The sequence below is a fragment of the Oryctolagus cuniculus genome, chromosome 4 (assembly GCF_051225735.1).
Source record: "Oryctolagus cuniculus isolate XC-2025 breed Fujian yellow rabbit chromosome 4, ASM5122573v1, whole genome shotgun sequence".
Lineage (NCBI taxonomy): Eukaryota > Metazoa > Chordata > Mammalia > Lagomorpha > Leporidae > Oryctolagus > Oryctolagus cuniculus.
The window spans coordinates 93,780,078-93,802,044 of record NC_142870.1 but is presented as its reverse complement, the minus strand read 5'-3'; the positions used below and the strand labels follow the sequence as shown (position 1 = coordinate 93,802,044).

Below are 21,967 nucleotides of genomic sequence, written 5' to 3'. Positions count from 1 at the left end.
CAGCTGTCTGCCAACTCCGCTCCTGACCAAGGGGCCACCCCATTGTGCATACCTGAGGTTCCCACCTTCCAGAAAAGTGGCTCCCAAAATCCCCACGATCATGGACAGGGGAAGAGAAGGAGGGGTGCCAGGTTAGAGGGAACAGTGCTACAGTGCCAGCTCTGGAAAGGGGGGGATGCCCACGTATCCATACCCCTTCTCCAGAGGGAGAAGGCCATAAAGCAGAGAGGCAGTGAGCTTAATTGAATTCATGTTTAATAATTACAGGCACCGTGCCCCCCCTCCCCCTGCCCAGGCAGCAGCAGGGGTGGTGCAGGGGCTGGGGCATATGCCCCCAGCAGCGAGGACGGCAGTCCCAAGAGTGATTTTCAGAAAATAAAAAAGGACCCCAGGGGCAGGCGGTGGTGGCCCCCCCCCAAGACACACCAAATTTCAAGACTTTATATATAATATATCTCTGTGCCCCAGGGGGAGGAGAGGGACACCTCCTGGCAGCATCCTGGAGGGGGGCCCCAGGCAGCCCCAAGCCATCCTGCCTCTTCAGCCACTTTATTAGCTCAGACACATCGCACTACAGGCACCCACTGCCACTGCTGCCACCGCTGCCGCCCCCCTGCAGTCCAGGCAGCGGGCAGAGCCATCCGCGTGTCCATGGGGCTCCAAGTCCCCGGCCCCACCCGCCCTCAGTTGTGGTCGGATTCCTCCTCCTCCGCCTCACGAAGCCACTTGAAGAAGGCTGTGACAGATTTAAGGGCCACGCCCTTGCCCTGCTGCTCAGCAGGATCCTTGCTACTCTCCCAGCTGTAGAACGCTTCCTCCTTCACCACGTCTTCGTCATACAGGGCATCAAAGAACATCCGAAGCAGGTCTGAAAGCAGGCAGGACAGCAGTTAAGAGTCACATGGTCACAGCCACATCGGCCTGCCCCCAGGGTCCCTCCCAAGCTCCAGGGTTAAAACAAGACCCTCACCCACCAGCCTGTCATTTGTGTCTGACCAGTCCAGAGTGACTAGGTCTGACAGGACGTTAATCTCATGGTCGAAGAGATTGGTGTGCAGGAATGAGTCACTCAGCCATTGGAAAAAAAAAAAACATGAACTCGCCTAGCCTCACCTTGGCAGCTTCTAATTTCTCCACTCAAGATATCTTTAATGGGGAAAAATGCACAGAATTGATGCTCCTGATTTTGGGGAATCCAAGTCATAAATGTTGAGGGTATAATCTAGAACATTCACTGAGCCCCAAACATCTCAACAAAAACTCTTGGTCCCAATTCTTTGTTCCCATATACCCTTCTCTAGCCCTGGACGCATCTGCAGGTGCTACCCCCCTTGCCAGGACCATCCTCTCTCGTCACCTTCCTGGAATTCTTCAAGACTCAACCGGACACTCTGCGTCACTGTTCACCACCTCGCTGCGAGGCAGCCTTTCCCAAGCACTTGTCTTATCCCCTGAACACAACCTACCCGAGTCCCCACAATGAACTACCAGTCTTCCTAAACCAAACTGCACATTCCTAAAACCAGAGGGCAGTAGAGTAAGCGAAGTGAAACAGCACAGAACTACAGTCAGACCTGCCAAGTCCCTGACCGAGTCAGGACTCCACGAGGGCACTCTCCCCCTCCAATGCACACAGCTGGGCCCCCGCCACTCACCCCAGCCCCACCCCGGCCCAGACTCTGATCCCAGAAGAATGGCTCATCTTCCACTTGCCCCACAGTGGCACTCCCAATCCCAGGCACACCACCTTGTGGATCCTATACAATCAATGTCCACCCAGCCCTCTAACCAAACAAAGACTCTGTCTCATAACACTCAAGAAGATTGTCTATACTTGCTGTTTTCCATTCTTCTTGTTTTACTCAAGTATTTCTCAATCCTTTCCAATCCAGAGCCCTCCCCCGACCCCACCAAATAGTTTCTGCTGTGGTGGTCACCCCGATTTTAGATCCCAGAGCCCCTTAATTTTCAGTCATGTCCCTATGAACTTTAGGCGCATCTGGGACTTCCACTTTGTTCACAGGGCTCAGCCTTCCTCTGATCTCTACCTGTGTGTGCACCACCTCCACAGGATCCTATCCCCAGGCCTCACCACTTCCTCAGACAACCCCATTCCTTCCTCCTAGGCCTTGCACACCTAAACCTCTAAGAGCAACTCAGAGCTGCCCCCTGCCCTGCCCTCTTCCTCTTCCCAGATGGACCGACACCCAGCTACTGACATCTTGGCTCTTCTCACACAGCGAGCGCTGACAACTTGTTCCAGTGTTCCCGATCCCAGCACCACACCATTGTCTCACCTGCTGAAGCCATCCTGAGAGTCCTTCATGACTCCCAGTCTCTCACGGCCCCCTCCCCAGGCTGGTGTGACCAAGAGCTGCTAACCTCACTTCCAGAGTTATTTAACTCTGCCCACCGCTCCTCCCTCACCTCTACTGTCACCAGCCAGGCTGAGCCACCAGTGCCAGTCCTGCCACATTCACTTATACCACCCCAAACCCTTCTTCTCACTGTGGCAGGATGATCAAGATAGCAGTCCTACACAACACGGGCCCTGTCTCTCTCCAGCCCCATCCTGCGTTCGCTTAAAAGCTCCCTCCCTACTTCCCACTGGTCACTTGGCCAATTTCCTAGTCACCACTCCTGAGACTAGTGTGCTTGCAGACAGCACCCCCACCTCATCACTCCCCGTCAGCACGAGACCTGCAGCTGGCCTAGTCGCTGTGAGCACCCCAATGCCCTGATAACACACAGCTATTACTCAAGTGCATAACCTCACCCATGTAACCAAGATTCAGCCTCTCAATACAGAAAACAGGGGTAACACCATCTACCCTAAACAACCATGGTGACAACTAAATGAGGCAGGCAAGCTGAGCCTCCGGCCCTGTGCCAGACAGCCATGGCACATGGCAGCCCCTGACAGATGCTATCATGTTCTCACCTTTACTGCTGCTATCTAACAGATACTAAGCACAAAGCAGTCAGTCCATTAACCTTCAAGGCTAAGTCCAACTTCCTCCATTTGTAGACAGAGAAATAAAGTTAGGGAGAAGGCACCAAACCATCAGGGCACTATCAGCCTTTCGCGGACTGAGACCCTTCCCTGACTACTCTCTGCTCTCCAGTGGTCCCTCCAGCCCACCCCCATCCCCGAGGCCTGGCTCTTACTGGCGGGCTGTTCTAAGGTCACTACAAGGGCCTGGAGGGCATAGAGTGCTTGCAGCTCCTTCTGCTCATCACACAGGTATTTCTGTAGCAGTTTCGCTCGCGCTTTCAGCACTGCGACATCCACGCGGAGGGGAGTCTCAACTGCAGGAAAGAAGACAGGGGCAAGTGAAATAATAGTTCATAAGCTGTTTCAGACCTAGGAGGCAAAGGCTGAACCCCTCACCCTGCTCCCACCACCTCCCTGGCTCCTCTTACAGATAATTGCCGAATAGCAGACAGCCGTCATGAGGGCTCGAACTAATGTGTTGGATGCTATCTGCTGCTCACTCAGGTTGGCCTGCACAAGAGACACATGGTCCACAGGTTGAAAATCAGGCCCAAGGTCCACTCCTGCACCCCCAAACTTCACTCTAAGAAAACCCTCCCGCTCATCCCCCCACCTCACACCTCTATCCAGTCGAACACTCGCTGGTTACTGCTGCCCTCCTTCAGCAGCTTCTCCAGCTGCCTGCTCAGCTCCTCAGAGGACAGTGCCCTCTGGCCAGGGGCTTCGGACTCCTCTCCCAGGGTATACTCCACCTTCTGCAATCAAAAAGACCCAGTCAACAGGTCCCCTGTGCCACCTGAGAGATGAAGGCAGAGGGAGAAGACTGGCCAGGCCCAGAAGCTAAAATTAACCTAACTCCAGCCCCAAACCTGTTCAGTGATGAATGCACCGACATCCTGGCCTTCAGGCAGAAATTCTTTCCAGCTGAGCCCAGCCTCACGCCACAATATGCCCACTTTTTTGGGGCCCTGGAAAAATACAAGACCAGTTCAGCCACCCCGTCTCTCCAAGGACCAAACAGCTCCACAACAATCATCCAGCAGGTACTCACTGAAAGCCCACTAGGTACCTGCTGGAAGCTAAGGACGGCAGAGGTACCCCATAGACACAACCCTTCCACGCCCTGAAGTCCAGTGCAGGGCAGACATCAGATACCCACACAGATAAACAGGAACTCGTCTACCACAGTACTGCCAGTAGGATGAGGGAAAGGCCCTCAAAACCGTGAACAAGCAAATGCAAATACCCTCCTCCCTCCTAGTCTTCCAACGTCACCAGAAAGTCTCAAAAGCAGATACACCCTCACCCCCACAACACAAACCAGAAATTCCCACAAAAACAGTAATGCAGGGCTGGCCCTGTGGCACTCGTGGGTTAAGCCGTGCTTGCAATGACAGCATCCCATCCCAGAGCACTGGTTCAAGTCCTGGCCACTCAGCTTCCCTTCCAGTTCCCTACAAATGAGGCTAGAAAAGCAGTGAATGATGGTCCAAGTACCTGGGACTCTGCCAGCCACGTGAGAAACCAGGATGGAGGTACGGGCTCCCGGCTTTAGCCTGGCTATTGTGGCTTTTTGGGGAGTGAACCAGCAGATGAAGAGATCCTTCCCTTCCTCCTTCCTTCCCTCCCTCTCTCTCCATGTGCGCGCACGTGTGTGTGTAACTCTTTAAAATAAATAAGTAAATCTTAAATAGCAGCCTGAGCCCATTTTCTTTAAGGAGCAAGAGACCCCACAGGTATCACTTTTTTTTTTTTTTTTTTTTGACAGGCAGAGTGGACAGTGAGAGAGAGAGACAGAGAGAAAGGTCTTCCTTTTGCCGTTGGTTCACCCTCCAATGGGCGCTGCGGCCGGCGCACCGCGCTGATCCAATGGCAGGAGCCAGGTGCTTCTCCTGGTCTCCCATGGGGTGCAGGGCCCAAGCACCTGGGCCATCCTCCACTGCACTCCCTGGCCACAGCAGAGGGCTGGCCTGGAAGAGGGGCAACTGGGACAGAATCCGGCGCCCCGACCGGGACTAGAACCCGGTGCGCCGGCGCCGCTAGGCGGAGGATTAGCCTAGTGAGCCGCAGCGCCGGCCGGTATCACTTTTATAACAAAAAATACGCAGAGTGATGATATTAGCTGTTAATTTCATGGGGCCGACGCTGTGGCACAGTAGGTTAATCCTCCGCCTGTTGCGGCAGCATCCCATATGGGCGCCCATTCTAGTCCCAGCTGCTTCTCTTCCAATCTAGCTCTTTTCTGTGGCCTGGTAAAGCAGTATAAGATAGCCCAAGTGCTTGGGCCCCTGCACCCACATGGGAGACCGGGAAGAAGCACCTGGCTCCTGGTTTCGGATTGGCGCAGCTCCGGACGTATTGGCCATTTGGGGAGTGAACCAACAAAAGGAAAACCTTTCTCTCTGTCTCTCCCTCTCACTGTCTCTAACTCTACCTCCAAAATAATTAAGTAAAATATTTAAAACAAAATTTCATGATTCTATTTTAAATGATTTCTTCATATTTTAAACACTGTAAGTAAGACACATCACAGCTGATACACTACTACATTTTAAAAATAAGACCATGAGTCTTTTTTCTTAGCAATGCATCAGTAAGAAATCTTCCAATCCACAGCACCTTAGATCAATGACATATGCTTCTTGACTTACAATGGGGCTACGTTTCAAAACAAAGCAACCAACCTGGGGTCAGCGCTGTGGCGTAGCAGGTAAAGCCACTGCCTGCAGTGCCTCCCATATGGGTGCCGGTTTGAGTCCCGGCTGCTCCACTTCCAATCCAGCTCTCTGCTATGGCCTGAGAAAGCAGCAGAAGATGGCCCAAGTACTTGGAACCCTGCACCTGCGTAGGAGACCCAGAGGAAGCTCCTGGCTTCAGATCGTCCCAGCTCCGGCCACTGTGGCCATCTGGGGAGTGAACCATTGGATGGAAGACCTCTTTCTCTCTCCCTGCCTCTTGTAACTCTGCCTTTCAAATAAGTACATTCTAAAAAAAAAAAAAAAAAAAAAAAAGAACATTCTAAGTCAAAAATACCCTAAACTGAAAATGCACTCGATACCTTGAAAAACCTATCACAAAGCTGAAAAATCCTAAATTGAAACCCTCATAAATTAAGGACCGTAGGTACAGAAAGAGTATAATATGCTTATTTTATGAACAGAAACTGTCCTGGTACGTATGTTTACCTACCTAAAAGGACCATCTGACACTGAGAGAATAAGTCCTTTTAACCCAGTCTCTTTCCTGCAGGTACCAGAGAGGTATATTGTTTTGAAACTGCATGTTCCAGTTTCTCACAACCACACCCAAACAGCCTTTCCCCATCTTGCCACCTTTACACTCACCAATCAACTTTCATAAAGCAACTTCAGTGCCCTTCAAAGAAAGCCTTCTTGCATGAACACTGCAAATGCTGGTGAGCAACCTCACAGTACTTGAGACATTCCGTTTCAACTTACTTCACACTGGTGTTTTAAAACAAAATTTACTTGAAAAATAGAGAATGCTCCCATCCACTGGTTCACTCCCCAAATGCCCCTAACAGCTGGAGCCAGATAGAGGCCAATCAAGAGCTGGGACCACAACCCATGTTTCCCAAGTGGATGGCATAAACCGAATTAACTGAGCCATCACCAGTACCACTTGGGGTCTGCATTAGCAACAAACTGGAACCGGGAGAGCTGGGAATCAAGTCCAGACACTCAGGATGGGACATAAGCATTTTTAACCACTAGGCCAAATGGCTACCCCACTCCTAGGCTACCATTTCTTATTTTCTTTACCAACTTGTTTCCTAGCCCCTGCTGTATCCCAATGTTAAGTACATGGTAAATATTCAAAGAAATGCTAACTGAGTGCGTGAGAACAATCAATGAGTCGGTCGCAGGCCTATGTTCTACACTGCCACTCTTTCTCCAGCTTTGGCCAGAACTCATGGCAGCAAGTGTCTGAGGTCACTGCCCACCCAACATTTCCTCTTTCAGCTATGAGCATGGTCCTGCTGTCACCATTACTCCATCCCAAAGGAACATGGATGCTTCAGGACCACCACAAGCAGCCAAACCACATCTGAGGCGTTCTGAACACAGCCTCCGAAAGGCCTCACTCACCATGCTTTTGCACAGGAGTCGCAGGATCTCCAGCAACAGGGAAGCAGCTTTGCCCAAAGGTCTCAAATGCTTTGTAATCTCCCTAGGAAAAGAGAAAAGCCCAACGTTGCCAGCTTCCACATCCAGACATCCCCAGCTGTTCCATCACCCAACCCCTTTCTACCAGTTTCTACCTCCCCCCAATTCCAAGAGGGGGCTTACCTGAACAGCTCCCCCATGGGCACACCACCTTCCTGCATAATGGGTGTTACTAGTTCCGCTAGGTAGAGCCACACATGGGGTATGTCAATTTCCATGTCCTCAGCCAATTCTAGGATCTCATACAGCCTGCAAAGGTAATTCCAAGTCATCATTCCAGGGAGACAAGCCAGGAAAAATATAGCAAGAACCAAATGCAGAGCCCCAAGAACACTTTTTAGACAGGGGCAACTACCTCAAGCTAAGACCACCTTCTTGTCTTAGATGGCTCATTGCCCCTTACCACTCCTAAATTACTGTTCACCAAGATGCTGGGGAGCTTCCACTCCGATACAGGGTTCGTCGGATCCCACATAGGAGACAGGAAATTTGTAGGTATGTGAATGGAGGAGGGCCATGGAAATCAGCCATACCCTTGGTAGTACTGAGCAGTGGAGAGGTGGCCAGCACAGAGTAGCTGGTGCAGCAGCTGCCCCATACGCTCACGAGCAATGGCACTGCGCTCCAGTGTGGACTCAATGCCATGTCGCACAAAGATGAAGAGTAGAGAGGGTGAGGCCAGTTCCTGGACACACTGCACCGCCTCCTGAGGAGCACAGGGCATGGGAGAGAACAAGGTCACGGTCTGGTCAGTAGGCGGCACCTCCATGCCTAACGTGGCTACCCGCTCAATCGGCAACCCCTCAGACCTCTCCCCACCCCGTACTGCCTACCTTCATGTCGTTGAGATGGAGGTATTCCTCAATGATGGCCTTGGATTTCTTCTCCAGCTCCTCTTCAGAGAGTGCAGCCTTCGGCGAGCTCACAGGGGGCAGGGCGGCTTCCCGCTTTGCTGTAGCAAGAAAACACAGATCAAAGATACTCTTCACTTTCAGGCTCTCTAACACACAGTCTGGAGCTCTCAAGAGATTTGCAGGCCAGGTTGTCCCAAACCAGCCAACAGCCTCCCCCACCACTCCTCTCCCGGCCTCTCACCCGCATCCCGCCCTCGGTCCCGATCCTCTGTGAGGCTAGCTGCCTTGCGCAGTCCCTCGGGCTGGGAGGGCCGTTCTCGACTCCGTTCCTCCACTTCCTTGCTGAAGCTCCGCTTGGTGGCCGGTGTCCGTGCGCGGTCCAGCCGGTCCCCTCGGTCACCTCCCCGTTCACTCCGCTCTAGGCGGTCTCCTCGGTCCCCAGCTTTCTCACCTCGTTCCCGACTCAAGCTACTCCTGGAAGAAAGACAGGCAAGCCATTCCTCACGCGTATTGCCCAGGCATTCGCTGACAACATGCATTCGTGGCATCAGGAATATGCCTCAATCTCAGCCAGGGGACCCAGGTACTGCAAGTAGAAGTTCCCATCCTACAGCAACAAGTGAAACCCAGCTGCCACACTCTGTGTGAAGATGACACGTACGAAATCTCACCTCTGTACCACTCGTCTGTTATCCGTGCTTTCTGTGGGTACTGCTTGTTGAAGGGCTGAAAAGCGATTCAAGGTACTGGTAGCTGGACGAGAAACTTCCGATGCTAGGGAGACCGAAAACCCTAATTAAGCTCTCTTCCCGTTTCTTCCTTTATCTCCCCTACTTGTCATTTAGGACACGTGGTCCCAGGGCCAGGATAAAGGAGCCATCTTTGGAACCACATACATCATCTTCTGGATGATCCTGAAACTCTAGGCAAGGCTCTGCCTTCAAGGGAGCACAGACTGCAACCACCCAGTTCCACACGGCGGCCTCCATACCTGCGTCTGAGGGCTTGGCTCCTGAGCCTCCGCTGCTGCCTTTGCCCCAGCTCAGGCGCCCTCCAGGTGCAAAGAGCTGGTTGTTAGAATCGATAGAGCCAGGCTGAGGAAAGAAAGGGAGCAGAGAGCCATGGGTCTGGCCTGGCCAAAGCCTCTGATCAGCACTACCACACACGGTCACACAGGTAGTAAATGGCCCAGACCAGTGATTAGGCAAACCTTTTCTGTGAAAAGGCCAGCCAGTAAAGATTTAGGCTTCCAAGTCTCTACTGCAACCACCCAATTCTGCCACTGTAGCATGCTTGTAGCTACAGATGACACTTAAAGGAATGAATGCAACTACATTCCAATACACTGTCTACAGACAGTAAAATTTTAAGATTTACGTTACTTTCACATTATCACGCCATCTTCTGATTTTCCTCCACCATTTAAAACATAAAAACCATTCTCAGCTCACGGGATGCACAGAAGCAGGCAATAAGCTAGATCTGGCATGCTTGTCACTTTGCTGGCGCCTGGCCAGACCAATGGGAATACATCTCCCAGAGCTCACAGTCCTGGCTCCAGCATTCTAACCAGTTATTTTAAAAGGAAGACTACATTGTCACCTTCCTAACTTTAAAAAAGGGGACCAAGAGCCGGCGCCGTGGCTCAATAGGCTAATCCTCCACCTTGCGGCGCCGGCACACCGGGTTCTAGTCCCGGTCGGGGCACCGGATTCTGTCCCGGTTGCCCCTCTTCCAGGCCAGCTCTCTGCTATGGCCAGGGAGTGCAGTGGAGGATGGCCCAGGTGCTTGGGCCCTGCACCCCATGGGAGACCAGGAAAAGCACCTGGATCCTGGCTCCTGCCATCGATCAGCACGGTGCGCCGGCTGCAGCGGCGGCCATTGGAGGGTGAACCAACGGCAAAAGGAAGACCTTTCTCTCTCTGTCTCTCTCTCACTGTCCACTCTGCCTGTCAAAAAAAAAAAAAAAAAAAAGGGGACCAAGATCCAAACCCAAGCTGAACACCTGCTCAATCCCTCTTCATACTCTGGCTCACTTGCATCACCCATCCAGCACACATCCCTACCTTCGTGATCTTGGTGAGTCGTGAGGTGTCAATGGGACGGCTGCCTTTGCTGATGGGGACTGTATTCCAGCCACCATCGTCCACAAGTGGAAGGCCACGGCCTGGGACAAAGAGGGGCATACTGGAATCACAAGTAAATTCCAACAGCCCCACCCCCTCAGGAATCCCCAACTTCTCTTCCTCAGATCCTCAGTTCCATCATGAGGACTCAGTGGCCCAGACACGTGGCACTATCAGAAAGTCATCAACGGAAAGCACGATTTGGTTCCTTCACTGCCCCCTCCTCAACCCCAGCCTCAAACTCACTGATGGGTGGGCCGGGAGGGCCACCCCGACGCTTGTCACTGCCCTTGGCCATGAGCTGCTGCACTTTGATGTGTTCCCTATGCTCCTCCATTTCAGCCTCCTTGTGGATCTGGTCAATGGTCTTGGGACCCTGATCCCCTCGCCGTGGCACCCAATTGCTCTGCAGGGACAGGAAGCCAGTCGCAATCATCGGGGGGAGGGAGGTGAAGGGGCCAGACAAGGCAGCGTCGGGAAGTGGAGGAGGGGACACACACCTGTCGGAGATCTAGTACGTCCTGCAGCATAAAGCGGATTCGGGATGAAGTCTTCTTTTCTTTAATGATTTTTTCCATCTGGTTGAAATACTGATCCATTCGGGGCTAGGAAGAAGCAAAAGCAATCAGCTCAGGAACTTTCAGCATCTCACATCTAGTTACCAGCCCTCAGCAGCCCAGACTCACCAGCCAAACAAGGCAACAGTGGGCTTCAGCCCCACCCTGCCCACAGCCCAGAATCCTTACCTTGGCTTTTTCAAAATCCAGGTCTTTGCCAATGGTAGTGAGCAGACGGCATAGGCATTCCAGAGACTCTTCATCATGGTTCTTAAGTAGTTTGACCACACAGTCGTGCATTATTGCCTCTGTTAACATCTTCAGCTTGAACAACTCGCCAATAAACTTGATATTTCCTAAGGAGCGCCGCCGGGCTATGTCCCGAGCCTCTTCCAGCTCTTCCTTCAGGCGTCCCCGCTCCTCTGCCTGTCAGTCATGGGACAGGGATCGCGTCAAAGATGCCCAGTTACTCAACTAAAACTTTTCTCCTCTGCTATCTCAATATCCATCTAGCAGTAAGCATGATGTCCTGAGGCAGAGAAACTCCCAACACACCACTGTCCCCACCTGACTTAGCCTCATCACAGTTCTACAGCCGAGGAGCAGCTGGGGGAAGGGAAGGCAGTGAGTGGGCTACAAACTTCAGGTGGGCTTTTTCTTACCGTAGCAGCTTCATCCATCTCCTTTTGCTTTTTTTCAAAAACCTCATCATCATCCTTGTCCTTCTCAAATTCCTTCTGACACCGATTCAACAACAGTTTCCGGAAGTTCACAGTCACTGTTGGCTTTTCTGTAGTGGGCACTTTCAGCTGTATGTCAAAGAGAACGTCACACTCAGACTAGCCCAGGGCAAGGAGATTCCCCCAAGAAGACCTCTGACCTCAGCTTTGCCGCCCCCACCCCCAAGCTGCCATCCAAAGCACAGGCTGGAGAACCAAAAAGCTGGGAAGCTGGACCATGAAACTGAGAAAACTGGTAACTAACCGCCATGAGGCAGCGGCACATGTTGGCATAGGCCACTGAGAAGTTGGGTTCTGAAATGGCCTTCTCAAAGATGAGGTCAATGACCCCTTTGAGGCGCTCCTCGGTGTCGATGGCCAGCTGCGTCACCTGCTTCATCAGCTGCTGGAACATCTGGGGTGTCAGCTTATTCAAGATGGAGCGCACCCTGCGGAACAGGTCCTGGCGGGGAGAGGGGACAAACACAAAGGGTCCAGAGAGGTCCTCAGAATAGGGGTAGGGTAGCTGAGAGGAAGAGGCGGGCAGGGACTTTGGCAGATGCTAGTGATAAGTTCAGACAGCCACAGAGGTCAAAGTCAGCTCAGACGGTACTCTGTGGAGCAGGAATGGAGACCAGACGCAGGACTTGCCAGTACCTGGGTTTTGCTGCCATCAGCATCCTCTTCCCCTCGATCCTTATCAGCCGCCGTCCGCTTGCTGCTGGGTTTCCAGGCCTTCTCTGCTTTGTTCAGTTTTATATCTTCAGTCATTATCACTGAGGCAATGATCTTGCGGGGCTCCTTTCGGGGGCCTGGCTGAGAGCGCCGGGGACCCAGGCCAGCCTGCTAAGCAAGGGAGGAAGACAAGGGAAAAACACACAACTGCTCAGCACATGTGACACCAACGCTGACGTGTCCCCATCCTGCCCCCTTGCCCACCTGTGTCTTCAGCCAGCCCCCACTCACCGGCCCTCGGGGCAGCTCCCCACCTGGCCCACCCCTTGGGGGCCCGCGGCTGCTCAGGGCTGGTCGGCCAAGGTTGGCAAAAGATGGGGTGAAGTCTGGGCCGCAATTTATGCCTGATAGTCTGGAGGGATCCAGCGGCCGTAGTGGCGTCTTATTGGCCTGTGAAGAGAAGACGGAAGGCCTCACGAGCTGGCTAAGGCTTCTGATTACTTCTGAGGATCTCAGGCGCCTCCCCACTCCATCCAACCCACACTTGCCCTCCTCCCCCTCAACGCACCAACCTTGTCCAACACCACATCACTGATATGGGGCAACCCCTCCGGCTTCTGCATACTGGCAAAGATGAACTGAAAGCCAAGCAGGAACTCACGGTCGTAACGCTTTTTCTCCTCAAGGTTTAGAGGCCTCCACTGATCTGCAAGAAGAGAGGATGAACCACTGATATGCTTGTCTCCTGATGCGCTGGTAAGCACCTGCAGCCCTTTTCAACCCTCCCCCTCCAGCCTACCTGACTTGTACTCATACTTCTGTTCCCCAGGCTGGATGTTCTCAGCATTGTGAATTTTGTCTTCCTTTGCGTCCCAGGTCTCATCTGCTTCCTCAGGCCGGGAGGGCCCACTGCTGCCCTCTGACTCTGGTGTTGGATTGTTGCCTGCAGGAGGCTGATTCTCCACCTCTGGCACTGCCGGGTTCACCTGGAACAAGGGCACAGCCCAGTTTGGATCACAGAATGACCAGTTTCATACCCAGACTGTGCTCGCTCTCCGACCTTCTGCTTCCTTACCTCTTTGAAAGCATCTAGAAGGTCTCCCACAGCCTCCTTTTTGTTGAGCTCCTTAATTTTCCGTCTCCTCTTTGGCACAGATACTGCCACTAATTGAAAAAAAGAAAAGGAGGGGTGGGAATGATTTTTAAGGAATACTGTTAACCCCAGGGTAAAATAAAAAGCAGCCCAGTACATGATTTCCTCCTTCCATCACTATGTCCAGGCTTTACAAAGTCCTTCCTGGAGCTCTTAGGTTCCATCATAGGCGTCTATGACCAGACACAATGGCACACAAGGCAGATGATCAGCCAAGAGGAGCAACCACGCCCCCAGGCCAGCCCCGCCTCCACCATCCACTTTACCTTGGGTGGCTGCTACTGCCTCCACATTCTGGGGTAAGTGGGCAGGGACAGGGGTGCTCTCTGTGGGATGTAGGTCCTCTCCTCCCTTCTCACTCTCAGCTTCTCCTGCTTCTCCCTCTTCCTCTTCTTCCTCTTCCTCCCCTTCTTCCTCCTGAGCAGGGGAAGTAGCTGGGGGAGCTGTAGCTGGAGTGGCAGAGGGAACGGCAGGGGGAGTCGCAGACGCTGTATCCTCCTTGGCCTGGTCCTCGGGCTCACAGACTGGGCTTAAGTCCACAGCTGGTGGCGAGGGGGCTCCATTGAGCAGTTCTTCGGGTTGGGTGGTTGGAGCAATAGGCACAGGGGATTCAGAGGGGCAAGCTGGAGGAGGGGGAGGAGCAAGCTCTGGGCTTGACTCCACCTCTGGTTCCAGATCCTCAGATGGGACCACGCCATTAGGCTCATGAATTTCCATCTTGTGAGATGCCAGTGGGGTGAGAACCTGGATAGGACTGGAAGAGAACTCAGACACTGGAACTGGTTTGCTGAGTGTCACTTCAACTTCCAGTATGGGTTCAGCAAGAGGAGTGGGCTCTGGAGAGAGGCAATATGGCTCTCCAGCTTCACGGGAGATGGGGGCTGGTTCTTCCACGGGCATCTGTATCATCCCCGATGTCATAGTGTCCCCAGGAAGAGAGAGGACCGCAAGATTAGGCTCAGACCCCGGTTCCAAGATCGGGGGTGGTGATGGAGTCGGAGAAGGTGATGAAGGCTGGGATTCTGAAGGGCTGTGCTCTGGGCCAGGCAGCCCTGGCCGGCCCCCGATGATTGCTCCTTGTGACCGGTCATCTACACCACAGGAAGGAAAAATTAGTAACCAAAGGTAAATCCTTCAGTGCTACTACTATTCCTCCTCTCAGCCAAAGTATTCCTCACTTAACACCCTTATCCCAATCTTCCCCCACCCACGCTACTTTCCCATTCTCATCTAAAACACAACTGACCCTGACAATCCCACTGCCTGGAAACCTAAGTCACCATCTAGCACCCAGCTCGAGTCACCCCCACCACCTCGGCACTCTAAACTGTCACATTCCATTTCCCCAGGAAAGCTCCGCCTCACCCTGCCTACTTACCTGGCCGGACGATGACAGCAACCTGGGGCGTCTCCCCGTTAGCCTGAGGCTCCACACCACCTCCAGTCTGCAGGACACAAAGGGTTACCAAATTTGCACTGAAGACTTCCACAACCCTTCTCTACTAGAACAATTTCTACTCTAGCTCTGCCAAGAAGGCCAGGAGAGCAGGCAATCAACCCCTTAGTTGAGGAAAAGATGAAGGGACTTAGGAGTGCAGGGAAGCACAGCCATTCCAGCCAAGGTATTACTCAAAGAGCAGACAATACCTGGGGAGGGGTGGGTGTGGAGGCAGTGCGGGCCCCTGACATAATCTCCTCCGTGATATCCTTCCCTCCTTGGTTTGGATCTCGAATTCGGATCTGAGGAAAGAAAGCTATGGGATGAGTGGGAAGCAGGAGGAGCCCCCTCTCCACCCTGCCCCACTCCTAAGACTCTGGGTCAACCCTCCACCCCCCACTGGAAGCAGGTGGGTGGGTGCCAGAAACCCCATGAGTTCTACTGTCAACCCATCTAGCTGCTCTTGTAGTCCCTGCCCTAGCCCCCACCCCCAAGAGACCTTTGACCTCACAGAGCAGCCTGTACATCACAATGCCCCTCCCTCTCTCACCCCTGCCCCACCGGCAATCCCCAAGTTAGTGCCTGCACACCCTGGGCCCCAGGACCCCCATCAAGCACCCATCCAAGCTCACTTGTAGCTAGTCTGCCTGATCTCTGGGGGCAGGCCCAGATCCAGTGGGTGGAGCCAGGGTGACTCAGCGGCTTCCCCAGCCCTGGCACCCTATTCTGGGCACCACGCCCAGGGCTGAGGACTGAGCAGAGGCGGAGGCCTCAAGAGCTTCCAGGACTGGGAGTGGGGGGTGGGGCCACAGAAAACAAACCACTTCCAAGGCAAGCCACCAGAATATCCAGCACCCCAGGACCACCAGGAACTGCACCCTCGGCCATGTCGGTCTCCCTAGGAGATGCTTCTAAGCCAAAAGCTGGTGCGTTGCAAAAAAGAGGCCCCAAGTGTTCCACAGAAACCACTCCCCACCCTACCCAAGTCTGCCTATTCCCGGCCAAAGACCTCCTTCCTCAACCTCCTGCTCCCTCAAGCACAATGCCCCAGTAGTGCCTGAGCTTCACTCGCCCCTTCCCAGACCCTCCCCAGAGCCCTCCCCTGCCACTCACCGTTTTTCGCTCCCTCTTGGGAGCAATCTGGGGTGGCTGGTTCATCAAAACCGGCGCAGGGGCCACACCAGCGGGAAACTGCTGCACACCTTGGGCTGGGTAGTAGGCACCAGCTTGGGGGAGGGGACAGAAAGAAGAATGGTGGCAGCGTCAGGACCCAACCATATACTAATGCTTGAACACCTCCCACCCCCAGAACCTCTCATCACTCACAGCCAGCCCACTGCCCTGCCCCGCCCTCCTCCCCCAGGGAATTAGGTGTCTGTCAAAGCTGGGGAACCAGTCTACACTGCGTTTACAAGAATTCCTGACACTGACACACACACGCCTTGTAAGAAGGCACTCCTTCCCCACCACATGCTTGCTAGCAGGAGGGCGCAGGTCTGTTCTACTCTCCAAGATACTCCTGTGCATACACCCCCCCCCCCCCAAAGCAACACACATACCACTCTGAATCTGAAAGAAACTCAGTCTCTGGCTAGGAATGAGAAAAAGATGTGCTAAGCCTGTTCCACTCAACCTTAGTCTCCTTCCAGTATCCAGCCCTTTGCAGAGGGGCAAGGAAACAAAAAGTAACATTATGAACTAAGCCCAAGAGAAAGAAAAAGTAATTCCTTAAAGCAATGGTCTCCAAAGTGGGAGCATTCTTTAACCTCATACATGATTTACACTTGATTTCCCAAGTGTCATGTTATATGTTTAACTTATGCACACATATATACAAACACACACATATATACATTTTAAAAGTACACAGTCAATGATCAAAGTTTTGGAAACCACTGCCATAAAGAACAGACTAGTACTTTCCTAGAATACAAACGAAAACTAGCCACAAATCCATGTCACATGCCCCCCACCTCCCCACCACCATAGAAACAGCGTCGCGGGAAAGCCCACCAGGCCCTCAAGCTGGAGCCTGGGCTTGCGTTCCTGACACAGGCAGGACTCCAACTCCCTTGGCAACAGAAATCAAGTCTTTATCCCCCACCAACACCAGTTAAACATTAAGCACCAATCCCTACTAACTATTAACCCTATTATTTTTAACCCCAAAGCCATGCCTGAGAAGGGTCTTAGGCTTTAGAAATCAGTAGATCACTTTTGAAGTTCCCTGGGAAGCACTCTCACCTCTGACTCCCTCTCTTGCTTACCATAGGTCCCAAACTCTGTAGGGCTTGCACCCGTATAGAAGCCTGGGGCTCCTGGCTGCACAGGGTACTGCTGTGTCGGGACAACATATGTGGAACGCCCCTGGTGGGGGAGGGGGGGAGAAGAGGGAAGAGAAGGAGTTGAGGAAGCTACGAGTACCATACCAGACTACAAACAGAATGCAGGGCAAGATAGGACAAGCCAACTCTGGGCAATGACCAGAAGTCCCATCTCTGACGAAGAGACAGGGCAAGAGGGTTGGGGCAGGAAGGGGCGAGGGTTACAGCACAAGGTGCATGGCTCCCAAGCCTCCAGCCTCACCTGTCCAGGGATGTAGTAGGCCCCCTGGGAGGCTGGGTATGAGATCTGGGAAGGGATCATCATTACTTGGGATCCAGCAGGGTAGACATGGGCAGCTGGGCCAGGGCGGGCAGGGGCTGCACTCTGCACTCGGGAGGCTGCACTGCTCGGGGGCTGGGCCCGGCTAGGGTAGAAGTGCTGTCAGGAGGGAGGAAAGAGGTTGGCACTGAGAGAGAGAAAGCGGGCAGCAAACTAGTACCTCCACAATGCCTCTATGGTCTGGAAAGTACTGTGGGGTTCAGAGCATAAAGACCAATCCTTCCAAGACACACTTGACCAACTGATGGTTAAGTGGCCTCTTATACTCACACACAGCCTCCAAACTCAGACGAACATTTGGCGTTTGTGTGTATTGATTCTCACTGCCATGCATACATATGTCACCTCCACCACACTGGCCCTCTGGAGGGGCTCCCTAACACCCAGATGCATCATGCCTAAGGCCCTTTCAGGGACATCCTCCCTCCCCAGCATGCACTGCTCCACTTAAGGTCCTGAGAAACTCATTACTAACATGCAAGTCTCCCAGTTCCCAGATACACTCTTCAGGATTTAGCCCCTAACATGCACTACTCAGCCTCAAACTAAGGACCCAACCAGCACAAAGTCCCCACCCTGAAGACCCCCCACTCCCTGTTTGTAGACCCTAAGGCAGAGGGGAAAGTGAGACCAGGACACGGTCCAGGATTAGGAAAGGGGTATTACCTGCAGAGACCTGAATCCTCCCTGAGAGCACATGGGGACAGGAAAGAAGAGAATTATCCCCAAGGAGATGAGGGGTTAAAAAAAAATCTAAGTAGTGGGACAAGAATCCTCCCACTTAGTAAGGAAGAACTCAGGTAACAGAAGAAGGCAAGAAACCAGCCAGAGTGTTTATCTTGCCATAGTCCAAAAAGAAGGCAAGAAAGGGGACTGGAGCAATGGCAACCTCTCAGCGAAAGAACCAGGAGAGGCAAAGTGGGCAGCAGGGGCTAAAGCACTGCCCCCAGTTTTCAGAGGCATCCGGACCCCAGTTAAGCCCCCCTCGCCGACGACATACTTCCCCAGGGGCCAGCCACCATAAGTAACCAACAGCACACAGTGCAGAGCCACAGGAGAGGACACAGACCGACTGCCAGGAAACTGAGGCCAGCACACAGCCTCCAGTTTCCACCCCAGGTCCACACTGCCCTAAGCCGTCCACAGCTCCCACCCAGGCCCCCTACTCCCCTCCCCACAGCCCCTCACCTGGCGGGGCTGAGAAGGCGTGTTCATTTGTGTTGCTTGTGGCGTACTGAACACCACCGGTGCTGTCTGCCCCGGGGGAAACGCTGGCTGAAGGGGGGAGACCAGAGTTCAGCAAGAGGGGAAGCCCGGGTGGGGCTGAAACCCACGCTGGTGAAACAGGGGGGGAGGGGGGCAGGTCTGCAGCAAGAGCCTCGGCAGTCCACACACCCCCTCCCCATGACAGCCCCTGGGGACATCCAGGGGACCTGTCTCAATTTGGCAGCAGGCAGCTGCACTTTGCCCTGACACAGATGGGGGTGGGAAAATCCAGAGGCTAGAACCTGTTCCTGAGGCGGCCTGGTCTCCCCCACCCCCACCCTAGCTAATTCCTCCCTAATTACCTGTGGGAGTCCAGGGGATGGGGCGGGCGGGGGGCCTGTGGGCTGTGGAGCTTTGTTCATTTCATTTGGTGCCACATCAGGGTCCCCCCAGCACCTGTTGGGAAAGAGTGAAGCTTGGAAAGGGGAACGGACCCAAGCTTAAGGCAAACAGAGTGGGGGAAGGGTTGAAGCTGGGTCCAACACGAAGCGCCGGAGGTGCCAGGGGAGGAAGGAGCAGAAAAAACTCAGGCTGTGTCCCCACCCCACCAACACGGTGTCAGATCCACACTACCTCCATCCACCCACCCTGATCTGCTGAAAAGAGCCCCCTCACTCACCCCTTCGGTTAAGAATAAGTCCACGGTGCGGCCTACAGGTTCTGGGCATCCGAGGGCCTGGGGTTGGGAGGTGAGGGGTATCAACCTGGCTCCGCGGGACCCGAGACCAACCAGACCGGAAATTCCAGGTCAAGCTGGCACCAGGCTCCCGGATCACACACGGAGCTAGCTGCTTCGGCCGTGGTGTCCCCACCCCCCACCCGGGGACACCGGGTTCGGGGCCTGGCCCAGGGGCGCAGAAGATACGCTTGCCGCGGGGGCAACCCGCGCAGGGCCAGAGGCGAGGCCTGCCGCCGCCCCAGGAGTGTAGGCCAGGAAGGGCGGGAGGCGGGCTTTAAAAAGCCAGGCGGGCGGCGGCTGGCGGCCGGCGGCGAGCCGGTTTCAAGCAAGTGAGGGTCGGCCTGGAGGGCGGGCGGGGCCGGGGGCTCCTCCCTGCCCGCCGCCGCCGCCTCCCTCCCCTGCGCCCTCCCTGCGCAGCGCCGGCCAGTGCCAAAGAACAACGTGTCACTTCCCGGCGGCCTGGCCGCGAAGGGGGGGCGGCGGGCCTGGGGCCGCGGTGCTGCTCCCGCGGGCCGCCGGGCCTCCCCGGGTCGGGCCCGAGTGGCATTTCGCGACCGGCGAACCCGGCGCCCTCCCAGCCCGCGGGGCCCACATAGTTCGGCCCCGCGCTCCCCCACCCCCACCCAGCAGCCAGGCCCGGCCAGGCCGGACACACGTGGGCCGGGGATCGAGCCCTGGCGGGTAGGGGCCCGAGCTCGGGCCGCGGGGCCGGGGCGCCGGGGCGGCGGTGCAGGGTGGCCGGTCCCGGCCCGGATGGCGGCGGATGCGGGGGGAGGGGGTGGGGGGGCCGGGTCGGGCCCGGACATGGCGGCTTTACCTTCAGTCTCCTTCAGTCCGCGCGGCCGAGCCCCACGCAGCCGCACAGACGTAGTCCACAACCATTTCCGGCTCCCCGCACAGATCCCGCTCGGCGGCCACCGCTTCTCCGCAGGCGCAGCCGGCGCCACCACGTGACCAGCGCGGAGGGCGGAGCCGCGCCGAGCGCCGGCGCACCGGAGCACATGGGGTTTGCCCCACCCCGTCACGTGACCGCTTCTGCCCGCCCCCTTGTCCCCTCCCGAACTTTGGAACTCCCAGGCCGACACCCCTTGGCGGCTCAGTTCGGCAGTTCTTTCGTTCATTCATACTTTGGGCAAGCATTTATTGAGCGCATACTAAGTGCAAGGCGAAATTCTAGCCGAGGGCTGAGAATGTTGACAGTAAACTCGGGCCTGAGTGAATCGTGCATTTTGAATTTTGCAGCCTTTTGAGTAGATAGACTAGTGAAAGACATTTTTAACAAAGGAAATTGATTGTTACTGAAAGGATTGAAACATTCTAACGAGGGAAGTACTTAGGGTGGCTGTGTGGACCAGATCCGTCGCTCTCAGGGAGGGACAAAATCACTCATGAAAACACAGGATGATGGCAGAATGAAAAGCCCCAAGACCCCTCCCTCCATGGCAGTCGCGTCTTGGAGGCCCTAAGGGGCCGTCCTAGAGCCAACCCCTACCATTGGTTTGGATTGTAATCCAAACACACTGATGACTGCCTGCTTTCTCCCTACCTTAGTAACCTGTTGTAAAAGTGAAGATCTGAAGCAAGTCTGGGCTTTTAACCATCATGCCTTTTAAAAATAAATAAATATGTTTTTCATCTGCTTGAAAGGCAGAGTGACAGAGAAGAGACAGAGATCTCCTGTCTGCTGGCGACTCCCCAAATCCCAGCTACAAGTATGACTGGGCCCCGGTCTTCCAAGCGAATGGAAGCCATCATCTGTTGCCTCCCAGAGGAATGCTAGTCTGGAAGCAGAGTAGCCAGTACTCACCAGTACTCCAGTACGGGATACAGGTGTCCACAGGGGTGGTTTAACCACTGTGCCAGGAGGCCCACCCCAACTACCATGCTTTTTCTCACAATAACATCCACTTTATCGGATTGTGAGGGTTAAAGGAGCTCATTGAAAATACTTAAAGAGGGGGCCGGTGCTGTGGCGCAGCTGGTTAAAGCCCTGGCCTGAAGCGCTGGCATCCCATATGGGTGCCAGTTCTAGTCCCGGCTGCTCCTCTTCCGATCCAGCTCCCTGCCATGGCCTGGGAAAGCAGTAGAGGATGGCCCAAGTGCTTGGGCCCCTGCCCCCACATGGGAGACCTGGAAGAAGCTCCTGGCTCCAGATCAGTGTAGCTCCAGCCTTCTGGCCATCTAGGGAGTGAACCAGTGGATGCAAGACTTCTCTGTCTCTACCTCTCTCTGTAACTCTTTAAAAAAAAAAAGAAAGAAAGAAAGAAAGAAAGACTTAAAGAGGCCTGCCCTGTGGCATAGCAGGTAAGCTGCTGCCTGCAGTGCCAGCATCCCATGTGGGTGCCGGTTTGAGACCCGGCTACTCCACTTCTGATCCAGCTCTCTGCTGTAACCTAGGAAAGCAATGGAAGATGGCCTAAGTCCTTGTGCCCCTGCATCCACATGGGAGACCCAAAAAAAGTTCCTGGCTCCTGGCTTCGGAACTGTGCAGTTCTGGCCATTGCAGCCAGTTGGGGAGTGAACCAGCAGATGGAAGACCTCTCTCTCTCTGTGCCTCTCCTTGTCTCTCTGTGTACTCTTTCAAATAAATAATAAATAAATCTTTTTTAAAAAAAAGTAAATACTTAAAACAGTGCCTCAGTATGTAGCGCAGA

General features: G+C 54.2%; 1 protein-coding gene and 1 non-coding gene across 25 annotated transcripts; both read right to left on the bottom strand.

Annotated features, from left to right (window-relative positions):
- Positions 1–238: 238 nt before the first annotated feature.
- Positions 239–20,354, bottom strand: EIF4G1 (eukaryotic translation initiation factor 4 gamma 1). 24 transcript variants are annotated; one of them, XM_008266186.5, is made up of 34 exons: positions 20,131–20,299; positions 19,254–19,310; positions 18,937–19,030; positions 18,557–18,643; positions 18,035–18,055; positions 17,291–17,467; positions 16,972–17,071; positions 15,818–15,930; positions 14,914–15,006; positions 14,645–14,711; positions 13,533–14,357; positions 13,189–13,277; positions 12,913–13,099; positions 12,686–12,819; positions 12,405–12,563; positions 12,096–12,284; positions 11,704–11,901; positions 11,382–11,528; positions 10,909–11,145; positions 10,663–10,767; positions 10,409–10,568; positions 10,103–10,203; positions 9,028–9,130; positions 8,708–8,810; positions 8,278–8,510; positions 8,016–8,134; positions 7,716–7,888; positions 7,306–7,431; positions 7,105–7,186; positions 3,865–3,963; positions 3,616–3,750; positions 3,424–3,505; positions 3,169–3,309; positions 239–868 (listed from the first exon to the last, which is right to left on the bottom strand). In XM_008266186.5, exons 3-34 carry the CDS (start codon positions 18,994–18,996, stop codon positions 684–686), a joined length of 4,830 nt encoding a protein of 1,609 aa, XP_008264408.1. In that variant the 5' UTR covers positions 18,997–19,030; positions 19,254–19,310; positions 20,131–20,299; the 3' UTR covers positions 239–683. The 24 variants fall into 24 exon arrangements, with proteins under 24 accessions (XP_008264408.1, XP_017202133.1, XP_069927749.1 ...); XM_017346644.4 differs by having other exon boundaries at positions 12,096–12,281; XM_070071648.2 differs by having other exon boundaries at positions 19,254–19,338; positions 20,131–20,252.
- On the bottom strand, positions 10,280–10,355 carry LOC127483091 (small nucleolar RNA SNORD66). The gene has a single exon (XR_007909055.1). It is a non-coding gene; the product is annotated as a small nucleolar RNA SNORD66 (small nucleolar RNA).
- Positions 20,355–21,967: the final 1,613 nt, after the last annotated feature.